Raw genomic sequence first — 15,088 nt, 5'->3', positions numbered from 1 at the left:
AAAAAATACAAACTATAGGATTTGCTCCCTTTTCCAAGCTGGTAAAAAAAAGGTCTACCAAATTTTACTGTTATCAGCTGGCTTGAAGATTTTTTCGTCATTGAAATGTAAAAAAAAAGATTTAAAAAAATAAAAATAAAATATCGAGTTGTGAACCAGTGAGGCATTTGTCCCGAGCCTCCCCACCCAGGGAGAAATGGATTTGCTACATGACGCAAACACAAATCCCTTTGGGACGTATCACATTTCGTGACGACCAACAACATGGCGATCACCGACCTCAAGTTTGAGTTTCAGTTTCATAACATGTCTGCGAGCGTCAGCAGTTCACAAACAAGCCTTCCTTTCGAGTCTCTTCATCTCAAGCCCTTATGCAAACTGAACTGAAAACCGTGGAGGATAAAGCACCCAAGAAACGTTTTCATAACTGGTTGTTTTTGAGATCGTTGCTCATTTTTGAAAGAGGCATATTTTGGCTACTGTACGCGATTTCTATGATGGAAAATGACGAGGTTTTCGACGACGAAGAACCGAAACCTCGAAGCCCTAACTCTCCAGGGAGAAACCACAGGGAGTTTAAAACTATGAACAGTGATCATAAAGACAGAACTCGAGCTGTCTCTGTGCCTCACATGCCACCCGCGAAACAGGCACCAAGTAGTTTTAACCCAGTGAAAGACTTCATTTCAAACTTTGTCAACAGGAAAGGGCAAAAGAAACGTGCGAACATAAAGCGATCTGTGACAACCGAGAATGTCACAGACGAAAAAGCTCAAGTTAGACATGTTGGCAGGGGACATGCGTTCGTATCGTTACATCTACGAAATCCTACTTGGTGTGACTGTTGTGGAGAGTTTATTTGGGGACTTTTCAAGCAATGTGTGCGCTGCAAAAGTGAGTAAAAGTTCACCATTTTACGCTAAAACGTTATAGCTATACCGACGTATCGATGATTTGTGGCACATCCGGCTCATATAACGACCGTGTGTGTGTGTGTTTGGCGGTTTTATCTTGTTATTGAATTCTGACGTAAAGTAAAACTTTATATTTAGGGTCAGGCCGAATGCATTGCAGAATGGTAAACTTGAAAATCTCTCTTTCTTTTTCTGTTTTTTTTTTCCCCTTCAATTTCATTAAGCTCAATATATATTTCAGGTCAATAAAGAGGTCATCTTTATAGAATCGTGAGACATAAGACGCATAAAGTGATAATGGGCATCTTAGAAAGTTGAGCTCAACATAATCCTGTGTTTATTAAATATACACACACACACATGGGTACTAAAAGAATGTTAAGTTCCAAACTTGTCAGAACTTAATACTGTACGTCTTGTACCACTGTTAAATTGTGTATTCTTGATCACACTAAACTGTCACCAGACGTGTTAATTATGTTGGTTTCTGTTCAAGTCTTAACATATAAAATTATATTGGTTATGTGGTGTTAAGTTTGATATTGACTGGTTGTCATTAATGATTGATAAGCACCTAAAAATATTGAGAGGGCAATATTTTATTCACCCAAAGAAAAGTCCAAAAATATATCTGCATTGGTTGATTTTAACAAAGTTTTGTGATAAATTTTAAGAACGGCAGAATATAAGCCTTGGCTTGTCTTTGAAACAAAATTTTATTTTGTCAGAAATGTTTGCTTTTACGTCTGGCAACCCAATCAAACTAACTCCTTGGATTAAATTCAGATTGAGTTTGTTTATATTGAATTACGAAATTTAATTAAATAAACTCTTTTTGATCAAAATCGAATGGAGAGGGGTGTGGAGCTCCCTACTGTCCCCATGTTGAGCCAATGGTTTCTGTTGACATCATTCATTACCCTTACAAAACTTAGTACCTAAGTTGCTCTTTGGTAATGAGGTAGTACCTCATTACCTTTGCTCTTTGAATAACACGGAAATGTCATAACATTACCACATATCAAAATTTTCGTGATTATAATTTTTGTATAATATTAAAAAATGCTCTACATCTACATTGTGTAGTTCCAGAAAATATCCATAACCCCGCCACGGAAGGCTTTTTGTTTTGCACCCCCCTCCCCCCCAGGAATTTCCGTTCCAGAGGGTCTGTGAGGCCCCCCCCCCACCCCCCAGGAATTTCCAATATCTTAAAACACCCTTTGAAAATTCGAAATTGCTTCGTACTTTAAAACGTAGGACGATTGTAACAATCTAGTTGTATCCTTAGCATTGGGACACTAAATAAAGTCGGCAGAAATGTTTAATACGTGTGTGATCTTCACTTGTAAATCTGAAATCAGTATGTAAACACGTAGCTTCAAAACTTCATTCAACGCCGCTAGAATAATTTTTTAATTTGTTAAAAGCCTGGGCCTTTTTATTTCTTTCACTGTTAGTCATTAATTTACTAGACGATATGTTACAATTTCTGCGAACATTTCCTCGCACATCATGTACAAGTGTTTCGCGCCCACCATCAGTGCCTGAAATATAAACCTCAACATTCGACGAGTGCGATAAATTCGCGGAGACTTAAATATTCCGTTTTCTTGCCTACAAGTATTGACAAAAACCGTTCGAGAAAGACGGTGAATGACGAGTTGTAAGAATGAAATTGATAGAAACCGAACTAAAAACTTTTTCTCACCCTAAAGTAAACACTTGAAAGAATGATCCCACTGCAAGTGCATTTGACGCAGACGCAAGCAAGTTTCAGAAGCCTGAATTTCAGACATCTCTTTCTTGTCGCTACTGAAATTCAGACAACAGTTTCCGTAAATAAAACCGGTTCTTAAATTTGAGAGGTGAAAATTCTGTAGTCGGCAAACGAAACGTTCTACGTGAAAAACATCGGAGCCGTGAAGCCTTCCGTAAATAAACAAATGGCAAGGCAGACTTGTGTCGCGCCATCGCGTCTAGTTCGAAATGAACGCGTTTTATTTTTTGTGAATTTGGCATAAAATTCTTATAACCTAAATTCTTCTTGAATGAAACTTGTCTTCATTTATAACACAGATAATGGCGTCAATTATTATTACAGCTTTAGAGAAGTTATACAACTTTTGCTTTTTTAAAGCGCTGCAGTTAAAAGTTGGCAAAATTTGCATATGTCAAAAGTAATTTGAAACCTTTCGAATAAACTCCAGCGTAAATAAATGTAACACCATAGGCGTACGAGGCGGGGGGGCGAGGGGGGCTGCAGCCCCCCCAGTGCCAAAATTTTTCGGGCAAAACGCTAAGAATTCGGGCAACAAGCCAGAGAAAAAAAATAAGCAAACAAACCTCAAAATTACAATCAACACGAATTATATCAACAGAAAAAAAATATTGGAAATATACCGAACTTTGTAGTTCAAAAGTCCAAATTTCTCATTAATCTGCTTTCGTTTCATCTTGCAAATTGCTATAATCATATTCGATTTTCTCGCAAATTCTGCACGATTCAGCTGCAATCAGCTTTTCCATAGTTTGAACGTTTGCGAGCGGTGGACCCAAAAACAAAGCTGCGATACGGTTACAAATGTGAGGAAGCTAATGCTTTTGACTCAAGTGAGCTCAAAACTTTCAACAATATGTTTCAACCCGTGCATCTTCTAAATGTTTCACGCATTTTAAATAACTTTCAAGTGGGGGGAAAACAATGTAAATTGCCTCCTAAAAATACTTTCATTTTTGCTGAACTTACGTGACTGTAAAAAAAATTTCCGAAGAAAAAGGATTCAGTGCATTGACATCTTTGGGCAACGTCACGAGATTAATTTAACGCACGTTCTGTTGTCCATTTCGTATGCCTGTTTATTCGGCTTTCAACCCATGCCATTTTTTTTTTTCGGGCAACAAGGTCTCCGCCCCCCCAGGTCCGAAGGTGCCCGTACGCCTATGTGTAACACAACGCCGCACGCAAGTATCCGATTTAGATTCTTTCATACACATGTAACTGCGCTTTTCAAAAGAAAACTCAATGACAGAGTGAACTTTAAGGTTTAATATTTGTGTTCTAAATCATAACACAAACAATCGTATGCGTGACATTACACACGTGCTTCATGATCGCTTGATGCTTCAATGTTTGTCCATGTTGATTTGGCGGGACCGCGCTAACTCCAACTCGGCTACCTCTAGTTCGATTGCAGCGCTAGCTAACAGAAAAAATTAAAGCTTATGTATTAACCTCATCTCAATATTCGGGAGCAATGATTTTTGTTTGAAAACAACGTAGGTAAGTATGTTTTTCTACTTCGGATCGATAGCACGTTGCTTTTAGTACTTTGTAAGTGGTTCGTCACCCTTTGGAAGAAGTAGCTTCACAAGAACCCCCCTCCCCCTCGGAAATTACGGCCTTTGAATCCCCCTCCCCCTCGGAATTTCCAGTGGCCTTCCGTGGGGGGGTCATGGATATTTTCTGGAACTACACATTTACTGTATTTAATCGATTAAGCGCCTATTACATTTTTGGACCTTGAGAGTGGGTGCTTATTGAATTAAATTTTTGGACCTTGAGAGTGGGCGCTTATTCGAGGTGGGCACTTATTTGAGGCTGGGCGCTTATTTAATTTTCACCATTTTCAGCAAGTAGTATTAAATTTTACTTTGCAACAAAACTGTTAATAATAACATATCATAAAGATGTACCAAAGCAGATAATTGTTCATTGAAGTTTCTGTAAAATACTAAGAAAATTCAGTCTTCGGGTAGGTCTTCTTAGCAGTACAATAAATTTTAGAGATTCTAAGCAAGAGAAGAAATAATAGTCAATACTCCTCTTGTGCACTTCAGTTTTTTAAGGGGGTGGGGGTGGGCGCTTATGGGATGCTGGGCGCTTATTATCTTTTCTTACCTTCAGGGTGGGCGCTTATTCAAGGTTGGGTGATTAATCGAATAAATACGGTATTTTTGAAATGTGATCAGATGGGTGTCCAATGTAATTAGACATCATAATTCATGTGTCAGTTATGTGCATTTACATGGTTCTTTCTTGCTTTCTATACCTTTTTGTAAAACTGATTGAATAAATTGCTGACATTTTCATTTAAAATAGTTTTCCTCAGACTTCCTGACTTCGACTTTTGCTATTAATATGATTATGTTTGTTGTACAATTTTGCTTATTTTAAACAAATTTTAAATGTCAAGATAACTAAACTGTTTTAAATCATTTTTCGTACTAATAATTAAATTGCAGACTCTTTGATTGGTCAAAATGCAGATATCAAAAATATAAATCAATGAAATGTTTATTAAATTGTCTATCTGGGTTGCAACAAAAATTCAAAATTAATGAAAAATATGACAGTTTTGTTTTTGCATAATGTCACATTTTGATAAAATTCCCATTTCACAAGGTCAAAACTCTTTAAATAATAAATTCACAGTGAGTTGCCTTGTTCTTGAAACAACATTTGCCATTCACATATTTTTTGAGAATAGCAGGTAGTATTTCTGAGGTGCTTTTTTTCCTTTTATATACAATATTTCTAAGCTACATTTTTAGTATGTGTTGGTTTTTACAAAGATGTCATTCACTCGTGTGGAATTCTTTATTTGAAGTTGATTTTTAATGCAAGGAAAGCTTGGTGTTTTCATCTTTTCTCCAAGCTTTCACTTCTCAAATCAAGTTACATGTACATGTAATGCAGCAATAATTACTTCAGTGAGTCAAAAATGAAACCCTTGTGTGCAACCATTCAAAGGAAAACTTTATGTTCTTGAGCAGTTCTTTCTGATAAATGGTGCTATTTGCATTCAATATTTTTTAAAATTAAATATTTTGAATTTTTTCATTTCATTACCGCCGCCTGGTTAGCTCAGTTGGTAGAGTGCCGGACTGCTGTGCGGGAGGTCGTGGGTTCGAACCCCAGACCGGACCAACACTCAGGGTCTTAAAATAACTGAGGAGAATGTGCTGCCTTTGTAATTTCATCTGCAAATGGTTAGACATTCTAGTCTTCTCGGAAAAGGACGATAAACCGTAGGTCCCGTCTCCTGTATCTTCAGTCTTATAACAGGGGACGTTAAAGAACCCACACACTATTCGCAAAGAGTAGTGCACGAAGCTCCCGGTGTTGTGGTCTGGCCTTTACAATTGTGTAGTAAAATTACAGTACGTGTAAAGCGCATTTGAACATATACATATGAAAAATGCGCTATATAAATACATTATCATTACATTATCATTATCATTGGTTTGTAAATTCTGATTTTGATTTTATTGCACAGTAGTATTTGCATACCTAATACATGTAATTCTCTGTCATTCTTACAGACTGCAAGTACACATGTCACAGACGATGTAAAGATGAGGTGGATTTGGACTGCACTGGTGGCTGGCAGTTTGAAAGAAATATGTCTGTTGATGAGGTGACAATGAAGACGCTACATGTTATAAATCAGGTAACATTAATTGAGACAGTTTGCATCAATGTACAGGGATGTAGCTTAGAAAAAACACAGCAGGCTCATTAACAAGCGTAGCCTGCTTTTTTGGCCCGTACCTTCAAAATTACTGCTGCAAGTCTTTGTTTTTTAGTGAAATGTCAGCAGAGGATAAACTCTCTTAGTAGCAGGCTCTTAGCTACATCCCTTAATTAATTAATTAATTAATTAATGTATAGTAGGCCCCTTATAATCCCATGAAGGAATATATTTGCAATTCAAAAATGGTTGGATGGATGGCATTGTTTTTGAAATATTTTTCTTTTCTTTGGCACAGCGGTAAGAATACTCACATCCCAACAGTACATGGCCTGGGTCCTGGGGGGGGGGGGACTCCTATATGAAATGGACGGGGATGCTCGTCAGAAAGAACCCCTAAAAGGGACCAATCTGGGTGTGGCTCAAGCTTTTCTTGACCCCTAAAAGATACCAAAAACTAAGAATGGAATATATATCTGTATATTTCTTTGTGTGTAACCCTAAACGAGACCATTATGGCTTAAAATATTGGCGTTTTCCCCGGAACACCCTAAGCAAGACCAAAAATCCGAATTTTACACCCCTAAGCGAGACGACAAGCATCTCTGTCGCTTTCATATGCGAGTCCCCCCCCCCCCCCCCCCCCCCCTCCGGGGCCTGGATTTGAATTGCAGACCTAGTGTCATATGTCAGTTGAGTTTGTTGTTTGTTCTTATCCTTGCAAGCTCCCAGGGTTTTTCTCCAGGATCTTGGACTGTTTCTCTCAATACTTTTGAGGTCCATTTCGATCTGGAAATAGTAAACCAATACTCACTAGATGTGGATGTGCCATTGGTGATCATGACTGCTTTATTATTGATTGCAGGGTGAAAAGAGAAAAGAACCATTTATGCTTTACACAGAATCGCCAACTGGAAGTCTCCTTCGTAAGAAAATTGATGAATTCAATTCAACAACAGCTGGACTTATAATGACCATGGTAAATATAAACTGTGAATTATTAAAAATAATAAGAACGGTGTGTTGTTCAATGGATGAACGGTCCTTGTGATCACTTCTCTGTTTGGTTGCAACATATTTGAGTTCAGTATAGAACAATATTGTCAGGTCCAAATGTACGGTTATTATAGATGAATACTGAAGAATGGCCATGGCAGCAACCTGACAAAATCCTTGAGCAAAACTTTAAAAATTGACTAACATCACACCCAAACAAAATACATACATGTATAGCACAGACAGAGTTTTGACTTGATATCCAATGTAGTTTACAAGTCATCACAAATCTGCTTGTGTTGTTCGTGTTGTGATTGTACAGTACATTTGTTGATACAAAGCTTGTTTTCTGCCAGAGGGGTCAAGACACCTACCAAGGCTTTATCCGTGTCCATATGAACCTGTTGCGTCCTATTAACGTCATTGCAGGAGAGAGACCTCTGTCGATATTTGAGACAGTTGGTGGACAGAAAGAAGAGGATCAGAAGGTCAGATATGCTTTTAAAATTAATACCAGGATTTATTCTAGAGTGCAGCTTTGTGAAATTTCTGCAACTAGTCTGTCTTGTGTGATAGCCATTATTTAATCTGTGGCAATGAAAGAGAGTTAGAACAAAGTAAGAGCTTTTAATTAAGTACAGCGAAATAATCGTGGCATTGTCTTGCAGACTCCACAGCGGACTTCATTTTTTCTTCCACTCGGGACAGTGAAAGCACTACATGTGACAAGTGAAACAACAGTACATGAGGTACAGTACATGAGACTCTCTTTAAAGTTCATACTCAAGATTTATTGTCAAATAATTACATAGCACATCATGACTGCTTTGGTACACTTGATGGTACTAATCTTGTGTTTTATCCCCTCTTTAGTAACAGGTCATTTCACAGTCAGACTGTGGTTTGAGTCTTTGTCGGAGAAATACGATAACTCGTTTCAGTAGTTGGAGTACTGTCGTCAGTTCAGTTTTTTGGTTCAGTTTTTTGTTTGTGCCACGCTTATAATCAATGTTTCATTAGTTTATCAGTGTTAAAGCGCTCAATATTTATTTTTTTCTTGTTAGGTTATTGTAGCTCTCCTCAAGAAGTTTAAAGTAGCTGATAATCCAAGAAAATTTGCACTGTTTGAGTGTTATCAAGAGGAAGATAAACACAGTAAGACAGCCTTCAATACAAAAATCTCCCATTCATATAAATTATTGTGCTAACCTAACCCTGCCCTTTCCTAACCTTACCTACCCTACCTACCCTATCCTACCCTACCCTACCCTACCCTACCCTTACCCCATCTTACCTTTCCTTATCCCAACCTAATCCTTCCTAATCTTCCCCATTCTGTACTGTATATTCCATTCTACCTTACCCTACATTTACTTTATATTATTATTCAACACATGTGTGCACTGCCCATATATGGTCAAAATGTTAACGATATCTGTCATCCGTACATAACAGATATCCTGCTATATACGTAGGTTGCGAAGATTCGTCCGAAAACTTGTAAAGCGCTGCATAATTACAGATTTTCTTTCTGCAAAATGTGTTTCGTTGACAATTTGTTGAATAATTAAGCAAGATTGAGCAGGATAATTATTATCCTGCTCAATCTTGCGGAATATCGTCTGATTTTAGCCCACTCGGCCTACGGCCTCATCGGCTAAGTATCAGGCGATATTCCACGCGATTTCGCAGGATAATTGTTAAATATTACAGTACTGTGCACTACCCTAACTTACCTTAGCCTAACCAACCCTGCCTACATGAACATACCTTTTTTTACCCTGCACTACTTTGATCCCCCAACCCAATTCATCGTATTCTATTGTTTGGAACTTGCAAGTTAAACTTACAATATTAATTTTGAAGAAGTAGCCACCTCAGCCAAAGCCACAAATCATTAATCAGTATGGTTTGCTATACACCTGAAACAATCACATGAAGTTTTCTAAGCAGGTGTGTGATATTTTTTTTGCAGTGATCCTTCGTCGGATGTCTGACTCGGAGAAGCCTTTGGTTCTTAGGTTGCTTTGGGGTGGAGGTGATATCAGACACAATTTCTCACTGCAGGAGAATGAAACAGGGGATATTATTGTAAGTACTTTTGCTGCTTGAGCTGTTTGAAGCTAAGAAAGTTTTTTAAAAAATATTATACCATTGTTGTAATGTTTGATTTTCAGTGGGAGGGTTTCACCATTACAGAGCTCCAAAACTTCATGAAAATACTAGATAGAGAAGAGGAGGAACATATATCACAGGTCTGTAACTGTTATTTTATCAAATTTTACTAATAATGACATTTCATAATCTTGGTCAATAAATTTTCATGCTAGAACATTCTGTATATATCACAGCTAGCCCTGACAAATTTACAAATGAACCCTACCTGATGCACTGTGCTAATGGTATACCTCTCTATTTACTGGTTTTACTTTGTTGTTGTTGTTTTGCGTTCAGGTGGAAGAAAAGTACAGAGTTTACAAGGAGAGACTTGAGCAAGCTTTAGCACTAGCGCAAGGAAACACAGCTGTCGACGAATCTCCTGCTGAAGAAAAACCACCCATGGACGAGTCTAGTGAAACATGTCACTTATAGATTTTGTACATATGTTTTATATTGCCTGATGCAAACATGAGTCAAACTTGGGACAACTCAAATGTTTATGTTATAATGAACTCAACTCAGGAGACTCGGGTTTACATACGTGTAAGTTTTAATTCTGAATTCTCCCAAACTTTCTCATTTTACATCTGGTAATGTAAGCAATTTCCAGCTGTTTAAAGCCAACAAAATGCAATGATATCAAACATAGTGTTATGCAAAAAGATGGCAAAAACAAATGTCAAAGCACATTATCATTTTGTAATATGATGGTGTTTGCTGAACGTTCTTATTATAAAATACAGTGCTACCATTTCTGTTCATCCATGAAGCATGACAAATTTAGCGCATAGTTTTATTTTTAAAACGTTCATTTCACAACCTCACCTCAAACATTTCATTGGTCAAAAATTGGTCAAAAGTGCAAGTAACCAGACAAAACCGTTGAGGCTTTAAAAGTAAAACTGTGCGTTAAATTTGTCACGCTTCAAGGATGGACGCACATGGTAGTATACCAGTAACAACATTATAGGTAGATACAGGACCGGTAATATTATTTATACGGGAAAGACATTAAATTGCTTTTTTTGTAAAATACTTTGTTAGAGTTATGCTGAAAGACCTAAAAATGTTCATTTAATGACGAAAGCACTTCATTTTGTTATGTTTAACAACTGCATTATACAGTCTCAAAAGTAATTACCGTATTTATAATTATATCAGTATTTGATCAATACAGTTGATCACACAGTTGGAAAAAATATTTTCTATCTGTCATTAGCGACTTGGATGTTAATCAAGATGAAAAGAGAAATTTATCAGAAGATTTAATGTAGTGTTTACTATGTAAAGTACCGGTAGTTTATGAATTGACTGTCAAGAGTAGTTTAAATTGCAGTTATGGTCTTGCAATTGGTTTAACTTGTTTTGATTAAATAATGGTTCAAACATTTCTGCAGCAGCAGCAATTTCCTTACCCCAGTCTGAGGAAACTGCTTTTGCTATTCTTTTAGTTCAATTTTCAAAGTAATTTTACATCAAAATAAAGGCAATGCTGGTTGATTGACACCGCCTTGTGCGCCTACTGACGCGACGGGACATGGTGAAGATGATGGTTGATTGGCTGTGTTTGATTACTTTGTTGTGGTTTTATCTAGTAGACTGACTTCTACTTCAATGAGAGATGCAGGTCAAACCGGATATATATTGAAAAACTTTGTACTACTGGGTACTTTGTCATGGCTCAGGTGTTTTGTGACACCTGATAAATAGCAAACAAGTATTTTGATAGTAACTTATTTTTTGTAGCATATTTTAAAACATCATTTTGAAGAGTAATGAGGGCCAGCTTGCAGCTTATGTAAGCACATGGAAGTTTGAAAAAGAAATAAACTATAAAAACTGTCATTTGTGATTATTTCTATTTACTGCATTCAGCATAACTTAATTACTGGGCACTCATGCCCAATTCCCTGCGAGATGCACCTGCAAAGAATCATGGCAGTCGTGTTCAACAAAACAAGTCCAAGACTTGGCAATGCTGAATACAACTACCATGATAGAGCGGTTTTCACTTGAGTGTCGAAAGTAATTTGTGTTTGCTTTGGTTTTGCATGACTACGCTCAGTGATTGGTTTAAAAATCTCGCGCCACTTTTCTCGCTCGCACACGTTTTCCCGCGCTACGCATTAGCTACATGTATTTGCTTCGAGTTTTGATTGGTTCCCTTGATTGTCTGTGTGTTTTATGATTGGCCAGAGTAATAACTGGTTTTGGTTTTACGACACTTGATTGAAAACTGCTCAACCCTGCAGGCATGTCTCATTAGCTTCACACTATCCATCGTTAATAGGACTATCCACTCCAGACTGACTGATTTTGTGGATAGCATTATCCACCCATTGAAAAACTAGGGCCTTGCCATATGTTTAATTTTCTTCAATTGATTGACTTGTTGGTGCAAATTACCATTGTTCTAAAAAGAACCTTTTAACGGAGAACATAATTACAAAGAAATGGGAAAATGTGAAGTCCAACATTTTATTCATTTGGACAACAAACTTGGAAGTTTTCCTTGGAAGAGAGTCATTAACTAAAGGTCATTGCATTGTGCATCCTTTCTACACAGAATTTTTACGCGTAATTAGCATGCACACAGACAAAATAGCGGGTTTTTTCTATGTGGCTTAGTCTGCGAGAAAATTAAATTGTCTCTCATGGACAAGTATGGTGACCTATCATGAATTTTATCTTGTATTTTGGGTGTAGCGATCAAGTTCTTTCTGTAAAAGGAAAACAGATCAATTTCTATGTTTGAAAAATAAATTATCACTGGATATGTGTTTTGCCAGTACTCATAAGGGAAATATTAATGAATTATGTGGTATATACAAGGTCGTAGTGCTCCCAAACGAATATAGGGACCCCACTTTTTTATTGCAAAATTCAAGTTTCCTTGAGATAATCAACAAGTAGGCAAAGTTTGGTTGAAAATCTGTTGGGTTCTATCTCGGGGCAATGACTTTACATAAATTTTACCCTTTCTTTTGTCATTTAAAGGCTATTGATCAGTTCTAGCATATAGCAAAAAAATTAGAGGACTACTCGTCATACTGCACTTTTAATGCAACAAGCCTGCTTGTCAACACATTTTTGTCCAAGTTACTAGTGCCAACCAGGATAATATAGTACATCTCACTTTTGCACCTTAGAGCATTATAGTAATGCATCAGTCAATTCCAGCAGTGCCCAGCCCCCCCTCCCCCCCAAAGGTATGTTTACTTTATTCTAGATATTCTTCATTCATGATAGCCTATTAAATAAAGGCAACGACTTCAGCGAAAACAACCAGCGTGGTGGTGACGACTATCTCATTTATTATTTACGCATTCAATGAAAATGAAACTCAAACGGAAGTGCACAAAAGTGCTTTATAGGTTTTCCAATTAATTAATTTTAAATGAGGCGATCTTCAAGACGGAACTTGTGAGCTAAAAACATAATGAATCTAGTTTAAAATGTCATGATTCTCCGCAGAAAATGTTGCCTGCGAATCACTCACGGCTGGCGGAACGTCAGCTGCGACCGCTGTTTAATACTACCATTTGAGCCCAACTGTTTTCAATATATTTGGGCTTGGAGCTATAAAAGCAAAAATGACCAACTCGAAAAGGAACTCGAAAAGTCGAAAAGGATGCCGAAAGATTTTCTCGCTTCTGTCAACCTCTGTCAACCTCAATGCAACAACAACAACAAGTTTATTCAGTATTACCGTTTCTATACATGGTGTTACCGATTGAAATACAATAAACAACTATGTAAAATAAGTATAATTGATTGGTAACAATGCAAACACCTGCCGCGAATATCATTTAGCAATATTGGATGAGGCTGAGTATGGCGGGGTATTTATCCTTTTCCTCCGTCCCCACCCCAGGGCATTGAGCAGGCTCATGTGTCCCCACCCCAGGGAATTTACCATTTTTCTAAAAAAAATGCAATTGCCCGGGGGTTAGCCCAGGGGGGGGATGGGCACTGCTGGAATTGTCTGATGCATAATATCACCCAAAATGTGTTCATGTCCTCTGGTTTGACTGAAATTGAATAAAATTTAAAATTTGACCCTTTTTATACACACCTTGGAGACAATAACAGCACCAAGATAAAATGATTTCTGTCTTACATCCAATTCTTTTGTGGTGCGACCTTGTACTGTGATTTACCAACACTTAACAAAAATTACTGAACAGATAAACAAGATCCTTGTGAGATCGAATACAACTGTATTCTTAAGTCATGCAAGCCATTTACTGTTTTGATCGGTCCTGCTCGCAAAATAGTTCCCTGGGTGATTTCAAGCTCAAAGCACAGCATGATATGCATCTGTCTTGTTATTACAATACATGCATGTGGTTAGTGTTTTAGTCATTATTACATGCAAGTCTCCGCACTGAATAGCATAACAGTGAACGTCGTCTGATGAATCCACAACTGTCTAATTTGAGGCCAGATCTCAATGTTATGAGGTTTTTCCTCTAGTAATATGTTTCACACATAACCACAGGGAAGTCAACATGTAGTCTTGGATGTGGCAAGTCTACCAGCCCCTGGGGTAGCAAGCGGCGAGTCACTTTCTTCATAAAAGACTTCTTGCCTTTCTTGCTGGGCCTAACTTCTTCGTAAAATTCATGGGCTAAATCACCATCTTCATCAAAGTACATGGAGCTGTAGAGCAAAGGATCACGAAATTCTGTGGTCAGGAATATTGAAACTCCAGACTGAAGTCGGACAACAGCTGCTTTTTGTAGGTACAGAAACGTATTTAAACAAAATATTGGTATATGTAAACAAGACATGATACGTATATGTTTATCTTTCGTTTTATGAATATGAGATTAATAAGGTTCTCTGACGTATTTGACCGACCAAAGATCGTATGATGTTTTTGCTGCTCTTTATAAAATGTATTAACACAGATTTAAATCAGCAGCCTCAAATATTCAACAAAAATTGATTGTAAGTTTTATCCTTCCCATGGCAAATAACACGCAAATATATTTGACAGAAATAAAGGAAAAACTATGCTATTCAATCCTTACGAAAGGGACAATTATGAATGTGAATTCCACCAGAAAAAAACTCGACCTAAGCTATAAGCTCGTTTGGTAATAATTTGCTTTCTAGACATCGCAAAAACAGTTCTTAATTTCGTTAATCACAAAACCACGCCAAGAATCCAAAACACCGGCATGAAAAAGAAACAACAGAACAAAATGTTACAAAACAAGGATGAAATAAATAAGCTTATTTACCTTGTACGTTTCCAAACAAATGGCGTCGCAGTTTTTGGTGACGAGCCGCCATTATCGCCGAAACTTTGTTTTTCCCCTCCACAGCTCAACATGTACTGAACCCCGCCATACATATTAGAAACGACTGATCCCATCCTGCTATCTTGATTTTAAAAGCTCTATTGGAGTATAAGCCATTAGGAAAACTATTATTTCCGACTAAAAACACGCTAGTTCCCTCATTTTACTCAATGTCGAATTTTCCAAAACATGGCGGTCGTTGGTTAAAAAGACTGGAACTAGGTTCCTTTTTAGT

At 37.4% G+C, this 15,088-nt stretch overlaps 2 protein-coding genes across 2 annotated transcripts; one reads left to right on the top strand and one right to left on the bottom strand.

Annotated features, from left to right (window-relative positions):
- The first annotated feature begins 104 nt into the window (after nt 1-104).
- On the top strand, nt 105-11,389 carry LOC144654347 (ras association domain-containing protein 1-like). Its single transcript, XM_078514475.1, has 9 exons — nt 105-894; nt 6,240-6,367; nt 7,254-7,367; nt 7,741-7,872; nt 8,053-8,133; nt 8,449-8,539; nt 9,360-9,475; nt 9,562-9,639; nt 9,839-11,389. The coding sequence occupies exons 1-9, from the start codon at nt 372-374 to the stop codon at nt 9,974-9,976; spliced, it is 1,401 nt and encodes a 466-aa protein (XP_078370601.1). The 5' UTR covers nt 105-371; the 3' UTR covers nt 9,977-11,389.
- Nucleotides 11,390-12,749: 1,360 nt separating this feature from the next.
- On the bottom strand, nt 12,750-15,048 carry LOC144654475 (tumor suppressor candidate 2-like). The gene is made up of 2 exons (XM_078514632.1): nt 14,794-15,048; nt 12,750-14,206 (listed from the first exon to the last, which is right to left on the bottom strand). Exons 1-2 carry the CDS (start codon nt 14,925-14,927, stop codon nt 14,017-14,019), a joined length of 324 nt encoding a protein of 107 aa, XP_078370758.1. The 5' UTR covers nt 14,928-15,048; the 3' UTR covers nt 12,750-14,016.
- Between the last annotated feature and the right edge of the window lie 40 nt (nt 15,049-15,088).

Source organism: Oculina patagonica, chromosome 5, assembly GCF_052425735.1.
Source record: "Oculina patagonica isolate OP01 chromosome 5, crgOcupat, whole genome shotgun sequence".
In the NCBI taxonomy this organism is placed as follows: Eukaryota; Metazoa; Cnidaria; class Anthozoa; order Scleractinia; family Oculinidae; genus Oculina; species Oculina patagonica.
Note: the sequence above shows the minus strand (reverse complement) of the source record. Positions and strands in the feature narration are given on the sequence as shown.

Excerpts from the sequence above, each read along its gene's own strand:
- LOC144654347 (XM_078514475.1), top strand. The coding sequence starts at position 372 with ATGCAAACTGAACTGAAAACCGTGGAGGATAAAGCACCCAAGAAACGT. Across the intron at positions 8,134-8,448 it reads GTGAAACAACAGTACATGAG|GTTATTGTAGCTCTCCTCAA; the intron begins GTACAGTACATG and ends TTTTCTTGTTAG. Across the intron at positions 9,476-9,561 it reads ATGAAACAGGGGATATTATT|TGGGAGGGTTTCACCATTAC; the intron begins GTAAGTACTTTT and ends TTTGATTTTCAG.
- LOC144654475 (XM_078514632.1), bottom strand. The coding sequence starts at position 14,927 with ATGGGATCAGTCGTTTCTAATATGTATGGCGGGGTTCAGTACATGTTG. Across the intron at positions 14,207-14,793 it reads TTTGTTTGGAAACGTACAAG|CTCCATGTACTTTGATGAAG; the intron begins GTAAATAAGCTT and ends TTTGCTCTACAG.